We start from the raw sequence: 21,021 nt of genomic DNA on the forward strand, positions 1-21,021 counted from the left end.
GAATAACTCTTTGATGAAGGAACCTCATCAAGCAAGGCTTTTGAGGCCATAGAATCTGAAAACTGGTTGTTTCTGTCTGTAATTTTTTCATGTGCTATTCTAACTCAACCTGGATTGTTAGTGTATTTTCTCCATTAATATACTGGGTACAGCCGGGTGGTGGTGGCGCATGCCTTTAATCCCAGCACTCGGGAGGCAGAGGCAGGCGGATCTCTGTGAGTTCGAGGCCAGCCTGGGCTACCAAGTGAGTTCCAGGAAAGGTGCAAAGCTACACAGAGAAACACTGTCTCGAAAAAAAAAAAAAAAAAAAAAAAAAAACAACAAACAATATACTGGGTACATTTATCTGTGGATGGTCAGGAAGAATATTTCTTTTTAAGCTCTATAATTTTGACAAATAGAAATAATACAAGGATATTTGTTATAGCTCAGTCTGACATAGAAAAGCAATATTTTTATACAATTAATTGACTTAAGACCTCAGAGCAAATTCAAAGTAAACTAGTTGCCCCTGCAAATGACCCTCAAAAACAGCTTTCTATTGTAATATGCCATGGACCATGGCGTCTTGTTCTTTCTTTTTTACTTCATCTTGAAAATTCTCTCTTCTTTTTTTCTTTGTCTTTACACAGTTATATACATTCCCAGCAGAAAGCTCTTTTTGAGGGTCACATTTCTTGAGTAAACAATAAGAAACAGAATCATCCACGGCCATACAGTTTGTAACCAAAAAAAAAAAAAAAGAAACAGAATCATTCTGATAACACACATGAAATCATACAATTTCTCTCAGATTTGGCATGTTATGCTGACTGGGTAGCCAGCGTGGCTGGGAATAGCTGTCAGTCAAGCTCCCTGGTGAGCAGATGGAAGGCACATAGCACTTGAGTGCTCCGCACCTTCTCAGGGGACAATGACCTTGAAAGTATCCTAGGACCTAAACATAAAGTTAGTTGGCTGAACCTTGAGTCTTGTATCATAAAACTGAGATTAGAAGTTTGGAATCCACAAGGATGACCCCACCTGGGAGTGCTGGCAGTGGTCTAGAGGGTGCCTGGACTGGTCTACTCTGGTGACCCATCTAGTGAATACCCTAACCGTCATCATAGAGCCTTTGTCCAGTGACTGATGGAGGCGGATGCAGAGATCCACGGCCAGGCACCAGGCTGAGCTCCAGCTCATCTCCAATCGGTTAGAGATGAGAGATTCTGCAGGCGAGGGATGTCAAGATCATGATGGGAAGACATGCAGAGATGACCGGCCACACTGGTGGAAGCCCATGAACTGTAGACTAGTGGCTGTGGAGCCCCCATGGGACTGGACTAGGCCCTCTGGATATGGAAGACAGTCGTTTGGCTCAAACTGTTTGGGGGCACCCAGACAGGGGGATCAGGAACCATCACTGGTCTATGGGCAGGCTTTTGGGAATCCGGTGCCTGTGGTGTGATGCCTTGCACAGCCTTGGTGCAGTGGGGAGAGGCTTGGACCTGCCTACGCTCAGTTTGCCGGGCTTTGCTGACTCCCCATGGGAGACCTTGATTTGGGGGATGTGGGGATGTGGGGTGGCTTGGGAGGGAGGGCTGGTGGGTGGGAGGAGGGAGGAGTTGGGATCTGTGGGTGGTATGTAGAGTGAGTAGAAAATTTCTTAAAAAAGAAAAATGAAAAAATTTTAAAAAAAATTAAAAAGAAAAAGAAAAAAGTTTATGCAGAGAGTCAGTTGCTGAGAGAATCTGTGCAGGGAGTTGTGTCTTTAATGTTATCAGCCAGACTTTTGCAAGTGAAGAGCTGGCACTAAAGTTGCTTCATGCCTGACCTTGGTTCCACAACCAAACACCTGGGAATCTGTCCTTGTATGATTCATTTTCAGGGGTAACTGGTCTACTTTGAATTTGCTGAGGTCTTAAGTCGGCTAATTATGTAAAAGCTATCTTTATAACTGAAAATACTGTTACTTTCCTATGTCAGCCTGAGCTATGAAAAATATCATCATACTATTTCTAGTCATCAAAATTATACAGTTTAAGAAGAAATCATCTGCCTGACTATCCACAGATAAATATGCCCAATATACCATGGAAAAAATACACTACCAATCCAGTCTGAGTTGTAATAGTACATGAAAAATTACAGACAGAAACAACCAGTTTTCAGATTCTATGGCCTCATAAGCCTTGATTGATGAGGTTTCTCCATCAGAGACTTACTCATCTGATGGGTTGACATCTGAATTATTAATTGCCATCTGCTGTAATATGCCATGGACCATAGCATCCAAAAAAGACCCCAGATGCTTCAGTCTACCCTTAAAACATCCAAATCATCTAAGAGTCAGATTCAGTATATCTCACGGCAGTAAGCATAGGTTCTTGTCCTAACTCTATGGAATGGTTTGGGCCCCATCTTTTGGCTTCTCTGAGCACTAGTTCTTAATAAATAAAAAGAGAAGTTATCCCCTGATAATATAAGTGAAAATTGGCATCATTTCTTTGCCCATTAATTTGACAGTTAATAGAATAGTTGAGAGTCCACTCACCCCATAGTACAGCAATTCTGTTTGTAGCACATGCCCTAGAAATTATACAGGTCCGCTTCTCTTGTGTATATGTGAAAAAATGGCATTGTTACATCAAGTGTGGAAAATAAAACCACAACTAACTCACCCATAGATAGATTAATAAATAATATGCTGTAACATAGATACACTGTGATTATGGTTAAAGTATTGTTTAGACAAATGACCGGCCCCTTCTAAGTCTGGCAGTTGTGACTATAACTGCTATTAACACTCATGGACAAGTGATAGTATGACTATAATTTCTTAATTTATTTCAATAAATAATTACATCTGGCAGTATACAGTGATTCTTAATTTTAAGTGTTTTATAATTTTAATATAATTTTTAATTTATTAGTTGAGATTTTCATATATGCATATAATGCATTTTGATCATATTCACTCCCCAACCCTCCTCCAAATCTTCCCAGACACTTCTATATCCCCTTGGTAACTTCATGTTCCTTTTTTAAAATAGCTCATTGAGTCCAGTTGACGAAGCCCATAAATGCATGGGCCATCCACTAGAGCATGGTCAACTCACCAAGGCAGATCAACTAAAGAAAACTGACTCTTTTACCTAGCAGCATTAACTGTCAATAACTCTACAGGTAGGGTAGGGCTCATGTGCTTCCCTACCCTCATGCAGAGATTTTTTTTTTTAATTATTAAGGTGGAAGGAAAATTCAAGTTTCAAAATAATGCTATACTTTGGTGTAATTTGCATACCATTAAAACACCTGAAATATAATATGATTCCTTTATAATGGTTTTCCTACCAAAGTAACCTACATATTCAGTGCAATCACCATGAAAATTCTTCACAGAAATCAAAAAGATAAAAATGGAAATACACAGGCGGTGGTGGTGTATGCCTTTAATCCCAGCACTCAGGAGGCAGAACCAGGCGGATCTCTGTGAGTTCGAGGCCAGCCTGGTCTACAGAGAGAGATCCAGGACAGGCACCAAAACTACACAGAGAAACCCTGTCTTGAAAAAAAAAAAGAAAGAAATGGAAATATAAGAGCTCTAAGATAGCCAAAACAATTCTGAATAACAAAAAAAAAAACACACACACACACAACTGGAGGTATTACCATGCCCAATTTCAAGTCATAGCATAAAATTAAAGTAATAAAAACGGCATGGTACTTGCTGGCATCACAAAAAGAGGTTTATTAATCAATTGGATATAATCAAGGACCTACATATAAACCTACACTCCTATTGCTGCTTGATTTTTGACAAAGAAGATAACAATATACATTTGAGAAAACATTTTTAATAAATGGTGCTGGCCATACTAGATATCTGCTTGTAGGAAAATGAAAATAGATCCATATCTATCACCCTTCACAAAACTCAACTCCAAATGGATAAAGGACCTCCACATAAGACCTGATGCCTTGACTCCAATAGAAGAGAAAGCAGGGAATAGGCTTGAACTCATTGGTACAAGAAATGACATTCTGGCCGGGCGGTGGTGGCGCACGCCTTTAATCCCAGCACTTGGGAGGCAGAGCCAGGCAGATCTCTGTGAGTTCGAGGCCAGCCTGGGCTACCAAGTGAGTTCCAGGAAAGGTGCAAAGCTACACAGAGAAACCCTGTCTCGAAAAAAAAAAATGACATTCTGAACAGGACCCCAATAACATAGCCGTTAAGACAATAAGTTAGACCTTATAAAATTAAAAAGTTTCTGTACAGCAAAGGACACCATCACTCAAGTGAAGAGACAGCACACAGAATGGAAAATAATCTTTACCAGTTTTACATCTGATAGAGACTTAGTATCTAGAATACATAAAGAATTCAAAAAATTTAAAAACGAAGAAACAAATATCCCAATTTAAAACTGTAACATAGAACTAAACAGAGAGTTCTCAAAAGAAGAAATACAAATGTCTGAAAAATATTTTTTAAATGTTCAATATCCTTAAACAGCAATGAAATACAAACTGAAACTTCCTTGAGACATTCATAAAAATAAAATATTTTACAGTTGTCAATACAGGGTGAAAAATAACAAAAATGGAAGAAATACTCTGGTTTAGACTCTTGGATTCTACATTACTGTAGCAGGCAGAAGAACTGTGTTGTCTGGTCTTAAAGGCCAGCTGCTCCTTTAGGATCCCTTGAAGAGCTCATTAAAAACAACCAATATCATTGCCTACTAGACCATACCCTGACCATGCAACATCTAAACTCCAGGCCTAGCCAAACTGCATACACTGTCCTGAGCTTCCTGAACCCTCACATGCTTTCACCCTCCCCAATCCCCAGACCTACCTCAGATCACATGACCTGTGAACCAGCACAGTATAAGTCCCACCCTCAACTTTCCAACCCTCCAGGCTTGAACTCAGTCACATATCCTGTGCACCATCCCAGTCCAGTGAGTCCCAGACACTAACATACCTGACACATATGCAACGTCCAGACCTAGCCCAGGATACACTTTTGTGTGTGTGCCTGCCCAACCTGGTGAATCCCTGGAACCAAACCTACCCAGAATATCCCCAACCCAAAGGCCTAGCCTAAGTTGCACAGCCTGTGCACTGGCCTACCCTGCTGAGTGCCAAACATGCTGGCCCACCCAAGTCATCCTCACACCACTAGATAAAGTTTGTACACTTGTCCCATTTGTATGCCTTCTGGCTTACCACTGAATTGGAATCACCCCCATTTCTCCAATCCAAAGTCTTAGAATCTGAAGAATTGACCTACCAACTCCTCATACTTATCTGAAATTAACTAAGCTTGGTCAACAAGATAAGCGAACTTCCACTCAAGAGAGGCATCCTAGAATCTCAAATCAGATATACAACCAGTGAAAGAAGTCCACATGTCCGAGTCTCATCACAAAAACACAAACAGTATGAAAGACCAAAGCACTATGTCTCCCCGTCAAATCCACCATCCTATAGAAATATTTTCCAGTGAGAATTAACTAGGTGAACCCTAGTGTAGTGATATCTTTTTTCTGAAAATACCTTTTAACTCCAAGTAGACTGAGCTTCTACCAGACCTGACAATTAACTTAATAAAATGCTTTGAGATCATTTAAAGCTATTCACTCCATCTTTGACCCTACTGTGTTCCCAGCCTGCTTACGTTCAACCTACTCTGAAGAAAACAATGCAATAAATTTTCCTATGCTTTGTACTTTCCATGTAATCGGCTTTTTAGAACCTATACTAAAAACATAGCTCTAGGGTGGTGGGTGTGCAACCTTTAATCCCAGCACTCAGGAGGCAGAGACAGGAAGATCTCTCTGAGTTTGAGGCCAGCCTGGTCTATAGAGTGAGAGTCAGGGCTATTACACAGAGAAACTCTGTCTTGAAAAAAAAAAAAAAACAGAAAAAGCATAACTCTGTAGTGGATATTTGTTCCATTTATGACCTTAGGGTAACAGCCCCTAGGGCATGGCCTCTTGACTAGCTTAAGACCTGAAGAGCACGAACTCAGGGCCCTTGTCTCTTGTGTGCTCTTGCATAGTGGTGACTGAATCTGGTGGCATGAAGCAACGCAGGACCAGTCCTCAGCCTTCCAGGAATCTGTGACAGATTAGCCTTATTCTGAGTTAGTGAGTTGTTTACTCCATATTATTTCTCCATAAATAGATTCATTATTCAGTAATCCGTGGATTTCCTGCCATATAACTGTAATTTCAAACTATGTACTCTCCCATGCCATGACCCAGAAGAAAGAGAGAGAGGGAGGAGGGAGAGAGAGAAGAGAGAGAGAGAGAGAGAGAGAGAGAGAGAGAGAGAGAGAGAGAGAGAGAGAGAGAGAGAATTGTGGTAACCATGTGCTGAAAACAGCCAACAGAATGAAAGCAACCTCAAACAACAAATATCTAATAACAAACACACTAAGAAAGAGATCATGAAAACACTCCCATTCTCAGTAGCATCAAAGACAATAACATATCTGGGAATAAGCCTAACCAAGAAGGTGAAGGACCTCTACAAGAAAAACTTTAAATCTCTGAAGAAAGAAATTAAGGAATACACCAGAAGATAGAAAGACTCCCCAATGCTCGGGGGTTGGTAGAACTAATATTGTGAAAATGGCCAATGTTCAAAAAGCAACTTACAGATTCAACCACAACCCAAATCAAAATCACCATGACATTCTTCACAGAAACACAAAAAAAGTCTTAAAGTTCGTATAGAACCACAAAATATCTCAGAGAGTCAAACCAATTCTGAACAGAAATAACAATACTCTAGAGATTAGTTTACCAGGTTTCAAGTTATATTACAGTTATCGTAGGAATAACATGATACTGGCAAAAGCAACAGACAACAGAACAAACTAGAAGACCCAGATAGGAGTACATATATCTATAGCAATCAGATATTTAACAAAGATGCCAAAACAAACACTGGAAAAAGATAACATCAAATGGTGCTGGGAAAACTGTAATATAATGAAATTAGTCCTGAATCTATCATCATTCACAGTAATTAACTCCAAATGGATCAAAGACCTCACTATGAAACCTGCAATGCTAAAACTCCTAGAAGAAAACACAGGCAATGCCCTACAAGATGTGGGTACAGGAAAGAGCTTTCTGAATATGACTCCATTTGTCAAAGAATTAAGGTCAGCAATTGGCAGGTGAAAGTTCATAAAACTAAAAAACTTTGTACAGCAAAGGAAACAGTCGACCAAATGAAAAGGAAGCCCATGGAATAGGAGAGAATCTTTGCCAGCTATATATCTGACAGGGGATTAATATCCAGAGTATAATAAGAAACCAAAAAAAAATTAAAACAAATGACCCAACCTATCTGAACATAGAGTTCTCAAAAGAAAAAGTGTCCAACAAAAGTCTTTAAAGGTGTTTAGCATCCCCTGCAACTGAGAAAGTGTAAATGAAAACTCTGTATCATCTTACCCCAGTCAGCATGGATAAGGTCAAGAAAACAACTGATAACAGATGCTGGAGGAGATGTGGGAAAGAAGAACCTACATTCACTGTTGGTGGAATTACAAACTGCCACAGCCACTCTGGAACTCCATGTATTGAATTCTCAAATGGCTAAAAATAAAGCTACCATATGACCCAGCTATACCACCCCTTGGCCTGTGCCCAAAGGACTCAACATCCTGCTCCACAGATATTTGCTTAACTATGTTTGTTGGTACTCTATTCACAATAGCTGGGGAGTGGAAACAAACATCATTCAGCTGATGCCTGGATAATGAAAATGTGCTATATCTATACAATGAAATAGTATTAAGCTATAGACAATGATATAATTATGTTTGCAGGTAAGTGGACCTAGAAGATATTATACTGATTGAGGTAACCCAGACCCAGAATTGCAAATGCCATGTGTTCTCTTTTATTTGTGGATCCTAGCTATGAATCTTGATACATGAGTATACCAACTGGAGTAATCACAGAAACGTAGAAATTAAAAAGAACCAATGAGGGGAATAAGGGACTCTAAAGAGATGGATAGTGGAACATAGTTGCTGTGAAGAGGGAAATGGAAAAAAAGGGGCAGAATTTTCTGGGGATGGAGGAGGAAAAATAGTACTGAGGAAGGAGACGGGGGACAAGGAACACTAAGGATGACTGAAAAATTCAGAGGGGAATATATTACTTTCTGTTGACTTAAAGAAATATACTTCCTATACGTGTGTACACATGCATAAATAATTAAGTGAAGTTATGCTGCTTGAGGTGATAGTGTGCTCTAGAAGACATAGACTATCTAAAATTACCTTCAGTACCAGGCTTGGGAAACTCCTCTTTGAGTTGTTGGTCAGGAGAGTCCAAGAGATTCTCCCAGAACAACGTAGGCTGCTGTCAGTGCCCTTGGTTGCCTCCAAGAACTTGAAAGTAAGACTCCATTGCTGAAGACACCACACACTTCAGACACGGGACGTAGAGGACTAGAACTGTAACTGATCTGAAAGCCTCCTCCCCAAAGACTAATTCACACATTATCCCAAGGTGCCATGCAAGCTGCCAAGGGAAAAAACGCACTCCATAGTCCTACCCACCTGTAAAATCTACAGACCAAAACAATGACAAGCACGGCAAAATATCCCGAAAGTATAGAAGTAGCATGTATATCTTAGAATAGCCAAAAGCCATCTAATTGGATATAATACCCACTAAATAGGAATAAATTTGTGTGTAGTACTGTAACCCTAAGCAAGTACCAGGGACTGATGAGGTCATAGACTCCAAAGGAGAACCTACTGCTTCCACCTTATTAAACTAGTTTAATTCCCACCTGCATTCGAAATAATGATCCTTATGTCAACAGATGAGTGTAGCATCACCCCTCATTGAAGATGCCATGTGTTCTCTTTTATTTGTGGATCCTAGCTATGAATCTTGATACATGAGTATATCAACTGGAGTAATCACAGAAACATGGAAATTAAAAAGAACCAATGAGGGGAATAAAAGACTCTAAAGAGATGGATAGTTCTTTTGGCAGCAGATGGAGATAACAACAGAAAGCAATAACTGATTGAAATGCAGAGAACTGTCCTTGGGAGCCCCCCCCCCAACTGATGCATGTACAGCACAATTCCTACACCTAAGGCTCATGGAACACTGTGGAAAATTGTAAGAGCTGAAATGTCCCAAGAGAAAGAGGATCAGGAGGTCTGCTATTAGATGTTGTTTTCTGTGTGTGGCACAGTAGTTATACCCAGAAAATCTTAACAATGTGGTCACCTAAAGAACACCAGCACAGTGACAACACCAGTTGACATGCCAGTGTAGATGAAGGAAATCTCACAAGGTCCATCCTATCCCAGATGAAGAGCTACAGGAAATAAATGGCTGCCAAGAGAGGAAGAATCAGTCTTCTCCAGGGAGGAGCCACCTAATGGGCTATCCAATCCCAAGTGTGTAGGGGGCACAGAGGTCTCTATGCTCACAGACATGTACCAGGGGAACCTGGAATGTTAAGCACACATGATTGTTCCTTCAAGGGAAGGAATGCAAAACCTGCTTTCCACCCAGAAGGCTGGAGCTGATGTGCCTTCTAGCCTGGTGACCCTTGTGTAACATGGGTAGCTGGAGAGATTTTCTGGCACCAGACACTCCTCTAGACCCTTCTGGTAAGCTTGTTTTTCTCAGTCAATCTCTAGAACCTACCTTTATGAATAGTGTTACACGTACTTTACAAAGACTTCGAATGTAGTCACATCTGATCTGTGTTTAGCTTACAAATACAAAGATTAGGCATGCTTTGTTGTACATGCAGGATTGAGTTCATCATCACAAGATAGTTTTCACCAGATTGTGCTGTGTTTAAATATGTCTAAAATAAGCCACTTGGGATCAGACTCCCAAAGTTTGAACCAACACTGGGTACCAAGTCATGTGGTGCTGAATCACCTTTTTACCCCCCCCCCCCTTGGTCATCACTCTGCTGCCTGTGAAGGTCACAGAGACCCCTGCACAAGTGGTCAGACTGAAACACATACACGAATGAGTGACACTAAATGTCATTCAGAAGGTTGAATTTATATATACATATGCATTAATAAATACGTAACAATAATAACAAAGAAGTGGTATTGAATTTTAGAGGCAGTGGTGCAGACATAGGAAGAGTTGGAGAAGAGGAAGGAAGAGAAATGATGTAAGTATAGTACTCATGTATGAAATTCTCAGCCAAAAAAGTTAATGGTTAGCATTAATACACACACACACACACACACACACACACACACACACACACACACACACACACACCAAGACCACAATCCTCAGAGATTCTGCTTCAATTAGTCTAGACAGGTACAAACATGAACACCACCAAATCCCTCCAAGGAATCTGTTAAGGTGCTGTCTAGAATAATATTTATATACTAGGGTCATCTCTTCCTCAGTTATAAAGCTAAGGATAAGCAGGCATAATACACATTCTTGCACCATAGGAGGGACTGCCTAACATCAGAGGTTGTTTCTGCTTCAAACCCAAAGCTCTCCAGGAGGTTGCCTCATTCGTTCCCAGACAGAGATTGAGATGGTTTCTGTGACTAGGGTACAACTGGAGGACCTGAGAGACACTGAGGGTAACCTACTCTGCTGAGCCTCATTGAGATAGGGTGCAGCGTGTTTTCCCCAGTGTGAAAAGGGGAGAGGGTAGCATTGTGAGCAAAGTTCTAATTCTAGAGTCCAGAATCAGAGGCATGGTAAGAAACTGAAAAGGCTGAAACTGCCAGTGGAAAGTTCTGGTGTGCTGTGTAATTTAATACTGATCAAAGTTTAATTCTTAGAGCACTAATTCTCAGCCTGGGAAAACTATATTTTGAGACATGCACAAAATATCCAGAAAGCCATAAAAGTATCTATGATAGCTAATCTTCACCCACAGCCTAGTAAATCAATTTCTAGGAGTGAAACCTAGGAATGACTAACTTACTCACTCTTCTTTCCTTCCTTCCTTCCTTCCTTCCTTCCTTCCTTCCTTCCTTCCTTCCTTCCTTCCTTCCTTCTTTTCTTTCTTCTCCCAGTCCAAGTCCCCCAGTACTAATACTCTTGTGTCTTTTTCTTCGGACAGTTTCATATAGCTCAGGCTTTCCTCAAACTTGCTGTCTAGCCAATATTGGCCTTGAACTCTTGATCCTCCTGCTTCCACCTTCCAATAGCTTAGATTATAGGTATGCATCTACATTACCTATATTATACCTCTTTTCTAAGTTTAGTTGGTTTTGCCAGCTGCCTCATTAAATGAGGGAAACAAGATGACTAGATAGCAAACGTCTTGGTTTGTTTTCTATTGATGTGATAAACACCACAGCCCAAAGCAAGGTGAGGAGAAAAGCATTTATTTAGCTCATCCATCCTGATTATAGTCCATCATTGAGGGAAGTTAGGGCAGGAACTCAGGATAGGAATCAAAGCAGGGCCCATGGAGGAATATTGCTTCCTGACTTGCTTCTCAAAGCTTGCGCTCGGCTCACTGTATTTATAACTTAGGACGACTTGCCCAGGGGTGGTACCATTCCAGGTGATCTGGGCCCTCCTACATCAATCATTAATTAAGAAAATGCCACACAGACTTTCTTACAGGCCAATCTGATGGAGGCCATTTCTCATTTGAGGTTCCCTCTTCCCACACGACTGTAGCTTGTGATAACTTGACAGAAAACTCACCAACACACGAGGCTCTTATTACCAACAGGTTTTACATGTACTAATTAATTTCATCCTTATAATTATTGTCCCTACCTTAAAGATAATGACACAGGCCTGCATATCATAGCTTTCACCACACATCTCACACGTGTGTTGTGACAAAACTAAGTGACAACCTAAGTGTGTGTCCAAAATAGACGAAGGAAGGAAATTGGTATTTTTGAGCACCTACCACTCAATTCCGTGAGGTTACAATTTTCTCCCCATTTTTACGTTTGACATGAGAAATTCAGATAGACTCAGCAACCTGCTCAGGTCAACTAACTTATCACCAGCAAGGCAGAGATGTGTCTGTCTTTAGATCCTCATAATCTCTCCCATCATTTTACCCTTTCCCACGCTTCAGAAACTCATTGTAATAATTATAGTGGGTACTTATGGCCCTCAGGAGAAAATGGCCCTCAGAATCAACTAAGCAGGCAGGGCTCACACGAGCTCACAGAGACTGAAGCTGCAGGCACTGGGCCTGCATGGGTCTGCACCAGGTCTTCTGCATGTATGTTATGGTTTTGTGGGACTTCTAACAGTGGGAGCAGATGTGTCTCTGACTCTTTTGCCTGCTCTTGGGACTCTTTTCCTCCTACTGGGTTGCCTTGTCTAGCCTCAATAGGAGGGCTTTTATTTAAACCAAAATCCACTGAATTGTTACCTGGTACATTATGCTATTTTCTCTAATTAACCTTGTTAATTAAAGCAGCACAGTTTGCACCTATCATGGTGCTAAATACAAATGCCAATTGTAGCACAGATTACTGGTTGAACTCCAAGAACGTAAGAATCCCATCGAAATGAACTAGATATCATTGAAATGAACTAGATATCATCTAAATGAACTAGATATGCCTATAATATTCCTTAATCGTTGTTTAAGTACTAATACAGAGGTTTTTATCATAATGAAAACCCTCTATATATCTGCCACCCATAATATAAGACCATATCAGCAGACTCCCTGGAAATTATCGACTTCAATTTGGGAAACACTGAGATAAAAACAATTAGGAAGGAATGTGTCCAGACTGCTAATGAGAGAAAATTCCTTTTATAGGAATATTTCAACTAATAAATATGAGACAAAATGGTAGAATGTAGAACTTAACAAAACCTTAATTTGTGACAATGTTAATCAACAGTTGTCAAGCTATAAGAGAGATACAATCAAACAAAATGTGGACAAAGTATTCTTCCAGGAAGGAACTTAACCTCAGACCCAATCTGTCTAGATAACTATGAGTTTATAGGAATTAGAGAGACTGAGAATACTATTGAATAAAACAAAAATCATTCAATTTTTTTTATTTTATGGAGATAACCATACATATTCTGTTTAAAATTTTAAAAATAATCTGTTTTCTATTGTTATGATGAAATCAAGAGAAGCAGTTACTCAGCCCTTAATGGACTGCTGGCTTTTGAGTATGGCATGGCCTTCTCACTTATGGTTACCCAACAGATACCTGAACAAGATTTGGCCCATCCATGGAAGGGGTAGGCTATCACAGGTCCCTTCTCTCCCCAGGGATACATAGATAGTTAACAGTTGGTAGGAATCATTTCCTTGATTTTTTTTTTGGGGGGGGGGGGCCAGGCCTGATGGCGCTATCCAGTCTCCAGTTCCTGGCCATCCAGGAAGTGTTAGGTATGGATCCCTCCCAGGGTGTGGACCTCAAGTTAAAACACACGTTGGTGGGCCACTCCCAAAAGTTCTATGGTCACAATCCCAAACTTATTGTGGGGAGAAAGAAAGATGTTTTCTCTGTTGGTATTGCCACTCATAAGTTGCCAATCCTCCTGTAAGTAACTCCAATTAAACTCCTTGGATCACAGGCTACACAGGTAAACTTGTTTCTATAATCCTTTTGGTGCCCTATGTGAGGTAAATAGATGTCTGTTTATGTCTCCTCAGAAAGAGTTCACACAAGCTCACATGTTTTTAAGGTAAAGGTAGTATCAGTCAGTCCCATTTATTCAGACTCTAGTGAGGTCCATGAGGGGCTTGTTACATATGGCTCACAGGTAAAGTGAAGTGTGTGTAGGAGGAAAAGATTAAGAGGGAGACAATCCTTTTATAATAACCCATATCTCAGAAAATGCTGGAATTCCATAATGTTCCATCGAACTCTGCAGAGAGCAGTACCCACAATGATCAAACATCTTTGCACTAGGCCCATAACTTCTCAACACTGGGTACTAGGTTTTTAATACTTCAACACTTAGGGCTCAAAATTCATTCAAACCATAGTAACACCTGTTGTAGAATATTATTTTAAGGTGTGTTACTTTTGTTTATGTTACATTTGTTTAACTCTGTGAAGCTGTGTTACTTTGCCTGTCTAAAACACCTGATGGTCTAATAAAGAACTGAATGCCCAACAGCAAGGTAGGAGAAAGGATAGACAGGCCTGGTAGGCAGAGAGAATATATAGAAGGAGAAATCTGGGGAAAGGAGGAAGTAGCCAGAAAAGGAGGAGGACATCAGGAGCCAGCCACCCAGCTACACAGCCAGCCACAGAGTAAGAAACAAAGTAAACTTACAGAAGTAAGAAAAGGTAAAAGCCCAGAGGCAAAAGACAGATGGGATAATTTAAGTTAAGAGATGCTGGATAGAAACAAGCCAAGCTAAGGCCAGGCATTTATAAGTAATAATAAGCCTCCATGTGTGATTTATTTGGGAGCTTGGTGGCAGGCCCCCCAAAAGAGCAAAAACAACCAATAACAAACACCTAACCTACTAGCATAACAACTCAGTAGCACAGTACACTACAGAGAAAACTTTGAGATCACATAGATTTTGCATTCTATCACATCAGATAGTATCACAATGTATATTGATACTGGGGAAATTCGAAGTAATGCAACCTATAGAATGTAAGTATGTCGCTTCATACAATCCAAAAGTCAAAAAATTTCAAGTGCAGCCATCATAACTTCAGAATTATTTGTAGACGTTTGTGGATATTGCAAAGGGCTTGGATGTGTTTCACCAAACACAGACTTAAACAAAAATTATCGTGGGGAGAAAGAAGTGGGTGAGAGGATAGGTAACATTAGTGTTGAGTTAGTTAGTGGACCAACTATATTATTTGCTGTATTTTTAAATTTGCTTAAAATTTTCCTTTGAAAGAAAAATAAGATGATGGAAAAATAAAGAGGTCTTTTTTTCTGCATAAGGCCTGACGACAAAGCAAATTATCAGAAACCAAGGTCATCATGAGATAAAAAGCTTTAACCCCAAAGCTTACAAGGGAGCAGTTAAGGCTGCTAATGCTGATCTTGGAAGTAACTCTTCTCTTGACCTTGAACTTTCGGTCTTACTAGGACTATATTACCTCCACTTCCACTGCCCTTAGCATTTACACACACCACACTGAAACAATCTCTCTCATGGTCCAGCTCTTCTCTCCAACGAGAGTTCCTTAATCATCAATGCTCCCAGTCTGCATGTAAACTGTACTGCATGATTTGAATAAAATCTTTAATTTTTCAGTTAGACTACATAATCCTAGGATATCTTGTTTATAAATTGAGCACATGGAAAAATTACTCCAATGCCATCTTTCCTTTGAAATCAAGATTACACACACACACACACACACACACACACACACACACACACACACAGACACACAAAACTGTGTAGAAAACAAAAATAAAAAAGGGACAGATGTGTGGGTGCACGCCTCAATTTCAGCTATGAAAAGATAAACAGCTCCATGAAAAATGGCTGACCCAAGTACAGGAAAACAAAGGCCATATGGATTGACCAACCATCTTTTCCATTCCCTGATACAATACTTAAAGTCATTATTTCAGCCCCACCAAATCCCCACCTGTGATTCTTTTCCTACTGTATAAAAGATCAAATACATAAATTCATGACAAAAAACTTCAAGGTCATGCAAATGAACAAAGGGAACCAAAAGGAATCAGTAACCATCTCTAGTCTGCCGTTATACAAACTGTCCTCTGGGCATTTCCAACCTGGCTACATGTCTATGAGGAAAAGCAAGGGTCTCCAAGAATACCTAATACAGAGATCTGCAAAGCTCTCAGAAATGGGCCTGCTTTGGGCTGCTGAATATGATAAATAAACATTCAGCTGTATATGATAAAGCTAAACCCAGAAGAGTCAAGGAATTCTTCAAGAAGAAAATCAAATATCAGGGAATATTTGATGTTATTTGGCTTTTAATATATCAGCTGTTTCCTACTATCAGTTTCTTGTGTGCCCTTAATTCCTAGGTCATAATGGCAAACAGTATAAGCTTCTCAGACCTACTGCTGATCTGAACTAGGTAACACCCCTACAGAGACAATGCCTGTCTCCTAGACTTAGGAGACAGGCAGATAGTAGATACATAGCTTTGTTTCTTGTGCAAATGAAGCTCAGACCATACCTTTCCTTCAGGCTTAGTGACATTCCAGAGCTGTTGACTCAGGACAAAAGGGTTTTTTGCACAACCAGGTACAAGTGAAGGCTGGGGCAGGATTCCTGGTCTGAGCTGAGTTGTGTGGTTGGAGAAGGGAGTACAGGGCAGAGTTTTTGGATGAGTAGGGATTGGGTCAGATCAGGAGAAAAGGAAGGAAAGACGGAGGACAGAGGAATGGAGGATGAGGATGAGGTCGAGAGCATAAGAGCTTAGTTATTACTAGAGCTATGAGAGGACAGAAAAAGAAGGGACAGAGAGGAACTGAGTGTCAGAATGGAACTGAAGCTGTGTAGATAGAATTTTGTCTTAGAGAAATAAAGTGAACAGACAAAAGAGCCTGGTGTACTTAGATTCCTTTTCCTCAGAAACCCCCATGCCAGCCATAGTGTCTTCCCCAGGACCCTGGGAGGAATCGTCTCAGGGCAGGCTCCTGGGAAAATTCTGATATGTGTCAGAATAAATGTGACACCTGCACAGGAATTTATGTCACTACCTGAAGCTGGAGTGAGCTGAGGAACAACAGAGCTATAAGAGTATAGGAAACCTGGTGACATTTTGTGCTTCATGTAACCAATTAATAATTAGGGTAATTGTGGTCCATATACATTATACATTATTTGACATTCAAATTTCATGATTCATTCCATATTTTATCTGGCAACCCACAAGAAGATTTCCATGGGGCGATGCCCATTTCAACACTTTTGGGTGTAGACAAGAAACCTGTATGCAATTTTAACATTTCCGCCTCCGTGAAGATTGAACTCTATGGAGAACCTATAGGAATATGAGAAGAGCTGAGATGTAACTAGATGAATCTATGTCCTCAGCTTCAATCCCTTTTTACTATACTTCACTGACAAGTGAATAAATTAATGAACAATAGACATTTAATTAAGAATGACAAAGGGCAAGTGATATGCAATCAGTTCCATGACTTAATGATGGATCAGAAAACTACCTGAACAATAAAAATAGATGACCCACAAAGAGCTACAAGATTTTCAGATCACTCCCTGTGTCTACAGCACACACCCTAAGGGAACTCAGAGATCCTACACAGAATGGTATCTAGAAGTTCCATCCAGCTCCACTATTCAGTGTCTGTACCCAGTATTTCCAGGCAATAGCCCCATTGTTCAAAAATTGGGCCACAGCCCAATAATAATTAAGAAAATGGCTAACTGAGATTAGGGATGCAGAAGAAAGCCACAGGTCCCCGGATGCACATCTATTAATCAATATACAGGGTGTTTGATGCTTATTTAAACAGAGGTTAAGGACTAAGAACTGTGGACTAGGTACTTACAAAATGTTTTATGTACAATGTCTTATCCGTCCATCTTGAAAGGATACAAATTTCTATTTGCCTCCTGCTATTCAGAGATGATGAAACAGTAAATTCTGAGGAAAGTTCCCATGGCTCATTTAATAGCAGAGTGGAGACTTGAATCTGGTCTGACGACTCCAGAGCCTAAACTCTTTTTCATACGTTCTCACACATTCCACAGAGACAGAGCAGTCAGCTTTCTGGAACAAGGGTGACTACCATGCCCGGGCAATGCAGGATAAAGGCAGAAATAAGCCAGAGTGGCTAGAGGCTGGGACTGAAAGTCTTCTGCATCTGTGCTGAACATCTGGGCTGCAGGGTGTGTTTCTCTACAAACTAGTGAAAGAAAAGGCAAAAAGAAGAAAACGAAAGCGGTAAATCACCCCCCATGGGTGATCTCAGCCAGGAAGGTGTTAAGAAAAGCTTCAGAGCAGAGAAGCTATGTGGTCCAAACGGCATTTCATCAAGATTAACCTGTCAGCGGTGCCCAGAACACACGGCAGGGAGAAAGAGCCTGCAGGCAAAGATGCAATCAGGAGGCTATTACAAATGCTAGTGTCTCAGTCTGAGTCAGAACAGCATGATGGGAACAGAAAGTAAAGTGACAAACATGAGTGACACTCAATACCAAGCTTAAAGGAAGAACAGCCCCGCCCTAGGAACCTGTGCGGTCAAGGCTGTGGCCTTTGATGGCTCTGAAGAGGGATAAAAGAAAAGGGTACGTGCACTGCCACGGCAGGTCAGTGGCCCTCCCTGCTCTCCGAGGTGTTTGCCTCACCTGCCTGTTTCTTCACCAGAACACACACGCCAAGGAGTCAGGAACCCTTCATGGGTCTGTCAGTCCCGCAGGTTTTCTCACTGTTGACCAAGGGTTTGGTGCTGGGTGAATTGGTAGGCAGTATCGGGCAGCCTGTCTCCACTTTCCTGGATACTCCACATGGGAAGAGGCTCTCTCAAGGCTCTGCACTGGTGTGACTGCCTCAAGAGGCTTTCCTTTCTGAGATGTTTTAAATTATGTTGTTCTATTTAATAGCCATAGAAACTTATTTTCACAGTATATATTATAATACGGAATTTTATGTTTTTTTCTTTAACTTCTGTTGTTTTTCCACCTTCCTCCGCAAGACTGCTAAGCTCACCTATTTTCACCGCGGAATTCCCAGCAGCCAGACCCACAGTCCCCAGCAGAAGCAAAATGCAAGCTTAACTTCTCGGTAACCCAGCTAGCAAGATGGCTCAGTGAGTACAGGCGTTTGCAGCCAAGCCTCGTCACCTGACAGCCATCCTAGGAACTAACATGGTAGAAAGAGAAGGTCCTCTGACTGCTACACACATGCACCATGCACATTAAGGTGTGCATGTGCACACACACACACACACACACACACACACACGAAATAAATAAAATAAAAATTAAATTCCCCAGTCACCACATTCTTTTTTTTTTTTTTTTTTTTTTTTCGTTTTTCGAGACAGGGTTTCTCTGTGTAGCTTTGCGCCTTTCCTGGAACTCGCTTTGGAGACCAGGCTGGCCTCGAACTCACAGAGATCCGCCTGGCTCTGCCTCCCGAGTGCTGGGATTAAAGGCGTGCGCCGCCACCGCCCGGCCACATTCTTAAAAGTAAAGGCTTTCTTTTATGAACTGTGAAGTTAAGTTTAACATTTTTGTAACCAAATATATTCAAATATTATCATAGAATAGTTTTTATTCCTTTCTTTTGTTTTCATTTATTCAACATTTCTAAACAACTATGTAAAATATGACCACAGAGTAGCAAATTAAAAACAAAATTCTCATTCATAAAAACATCACTGCAAATTTAAAAAAAAAAAATGCTCACCAGCCAGAGACTGAAAACCACCTCAGAACTCACTGAACGCTGGCTTTCTATAGAAAAATTCTCCACAGACTCAAAAGTGTTCTACTATTCTGGTTTTAGGAAGAAATTCCGTGGGAATAATGGTTTGGGGATGAGGCAGTGTTATTTCACACTGGGAACACACCTCAGATGAGATGTCACATTTCAAACGTTCACTTAGTAGCTACATGGGGGTAGTGGTTGCTTACAGCTCTTCCGGGGAGGGGGGGGGTTCTGGTATGCCTTACATATTTACCAAAGACTTGAATAAGAGGAAAGGGGGAGCAGAGAAGCTAGCACCTTTTAAACACATACTGTTCTATTCCTTCACAAGAGTTATTTATTCCATCTCATTCTCACATCTCACAAGGGAAGGAAGCATGAGAACCACCTTCATCAGTAGATGTGTATGTGAAGTTGTCAGGAAGCCTACACGTGATCACATCATCCTTGGAGTAAAAGAAAGATTCAGAGTTCAGTCTCCCTTCTCATCTCCTAAAATCACAACAGCCATCCACAAGTCAGCTCCACACAACTGCAAATCACATTCTCTATGCTACTTTCTACTTCGCTGCAGTCGGGCACAACCCATAAGCAGTCTAGGAAGAGACCTGCGGTTCCAAGGGTCATCAGTGCAGCCATCCATGTCTCCAGTGCCAAGGACGGGGACTAGAAAAAAAGGGCCGACACACTCAAGATAACCAGCTTTCATTGCGCTCTGCCGTGTGACAGGCGCTCCATTTCCAGCCATCGTGCGAAGCGTTAGGTATCATTACGACGTTGTCAACCAAGGGTGTCTCAGTGGAGACTGTGCTTCTCTTCTCCCCATCCCTGCTCTCCTTTGCAGCTTTCTCTTCTCTCTGTGTTCATGTGACCCGTGTCCTTTTGCCCTCGCCCCTCTGCTTGCTCCTCTTTGGACACTCTCCTTGGCCCTTTTATAGCTTTTTAGGCTTTAACCACATGGATAACCACTTATGGATAGGCACATACACGTTACACAGTTACAAGATCTGCAGATAAGTGTGAACGGAACAGCTTTTTACTCTGAGCCAAATTTTTCCTCATTTTCCCCCCTGGTGCTGAGGAGTACACCAAAGGGCTTTATGCGTGTTAAGTGAGCATTCATTCTATCAGCTGAGGTATATCCCCAGCATGACAAGCACTCTTCCTCAACATTATCTCCTAAAACCCTTACCACTTCAAGAAACTGTTATTATTATACCCGTTTTCTAAAACAGAACTGACTTTCAGAGAAATTAGATTATTTGTACGGCATCTCAAATACACAGTCCAGTCTAGAATCAAATACGAATCTGTAATCCCAGCACTTGGAAGGGAGAGAGACAGTAGGATCAAGAGTACAAGGCTAGCCTCACAATACAGTGGTCTTAAGGCTAGCCTGAGCTACATGAGACTCATCTCAAAAAGGGAGGTGGTAGGCTACAGGAAGCATATTATCAAACTAAAAGTTGCTCCAGAAATAGAAAACTAACCTTTAGGTGTTTGAGGTCAGTTCTTGCTTCTGAGACATTCATCTTGCTTAGTGTCAATAGATCAAGCACTTTAGAATTGACGTAACAGGGAAAAGAACCAGCTACAACTGCAGCTTTGCTCCCTACTTAAAGCGGAAATTTTCTAGAATGAAGAAGAAAACAATAAGC

The 21,021-nt window shown here is 40.9% G+C and overlaps 1 protein-coding gene across 2 annotated transcripts in view; it reads right to left on the reverse strand.

Annotated features, from left to right (window-relative positions):
• Positions 1–21,021, reverse strand: part of LOC128112119 (transmembrane protein 45A-like) — a 98,111-nt gene that overhangs the window by 14,263 nt on the left and 62,827 nt on the right. For both annotated transcript variants that reach the window (XM_052740913.1, XM_052740912.1), the window contains exon 2: positions 20,854–20,995. In XM_052740913.1, coding sequence (XP_052596873.1) covers positions 20,854–20,895 — 42 coding nt within the window. In that variant the 5' untranslated portion in view covers positions 20,896–20,995. The remainder of the gene's footprint in view (positions 1–20,853; positions 20,996–21,021) is intronic.

This window comes from Peromyscus californicus, unplaced genomic scaffold, assembly GCF_007827085.1.
Source record: "Peromyscus californicus insignis strain IS unplaced genomic scaffold, ASM782708v3 Scaffold_16__1_contigs__length_79575227, whole genome shotgun sequence".
In the NCBI taxonomy this organism is placed as follows: Eukaryota; Metazoa; Chordata; class Mammalia; order Rodentia; family Cricetidae; genus Peromyscus; species Peromyscus californicus.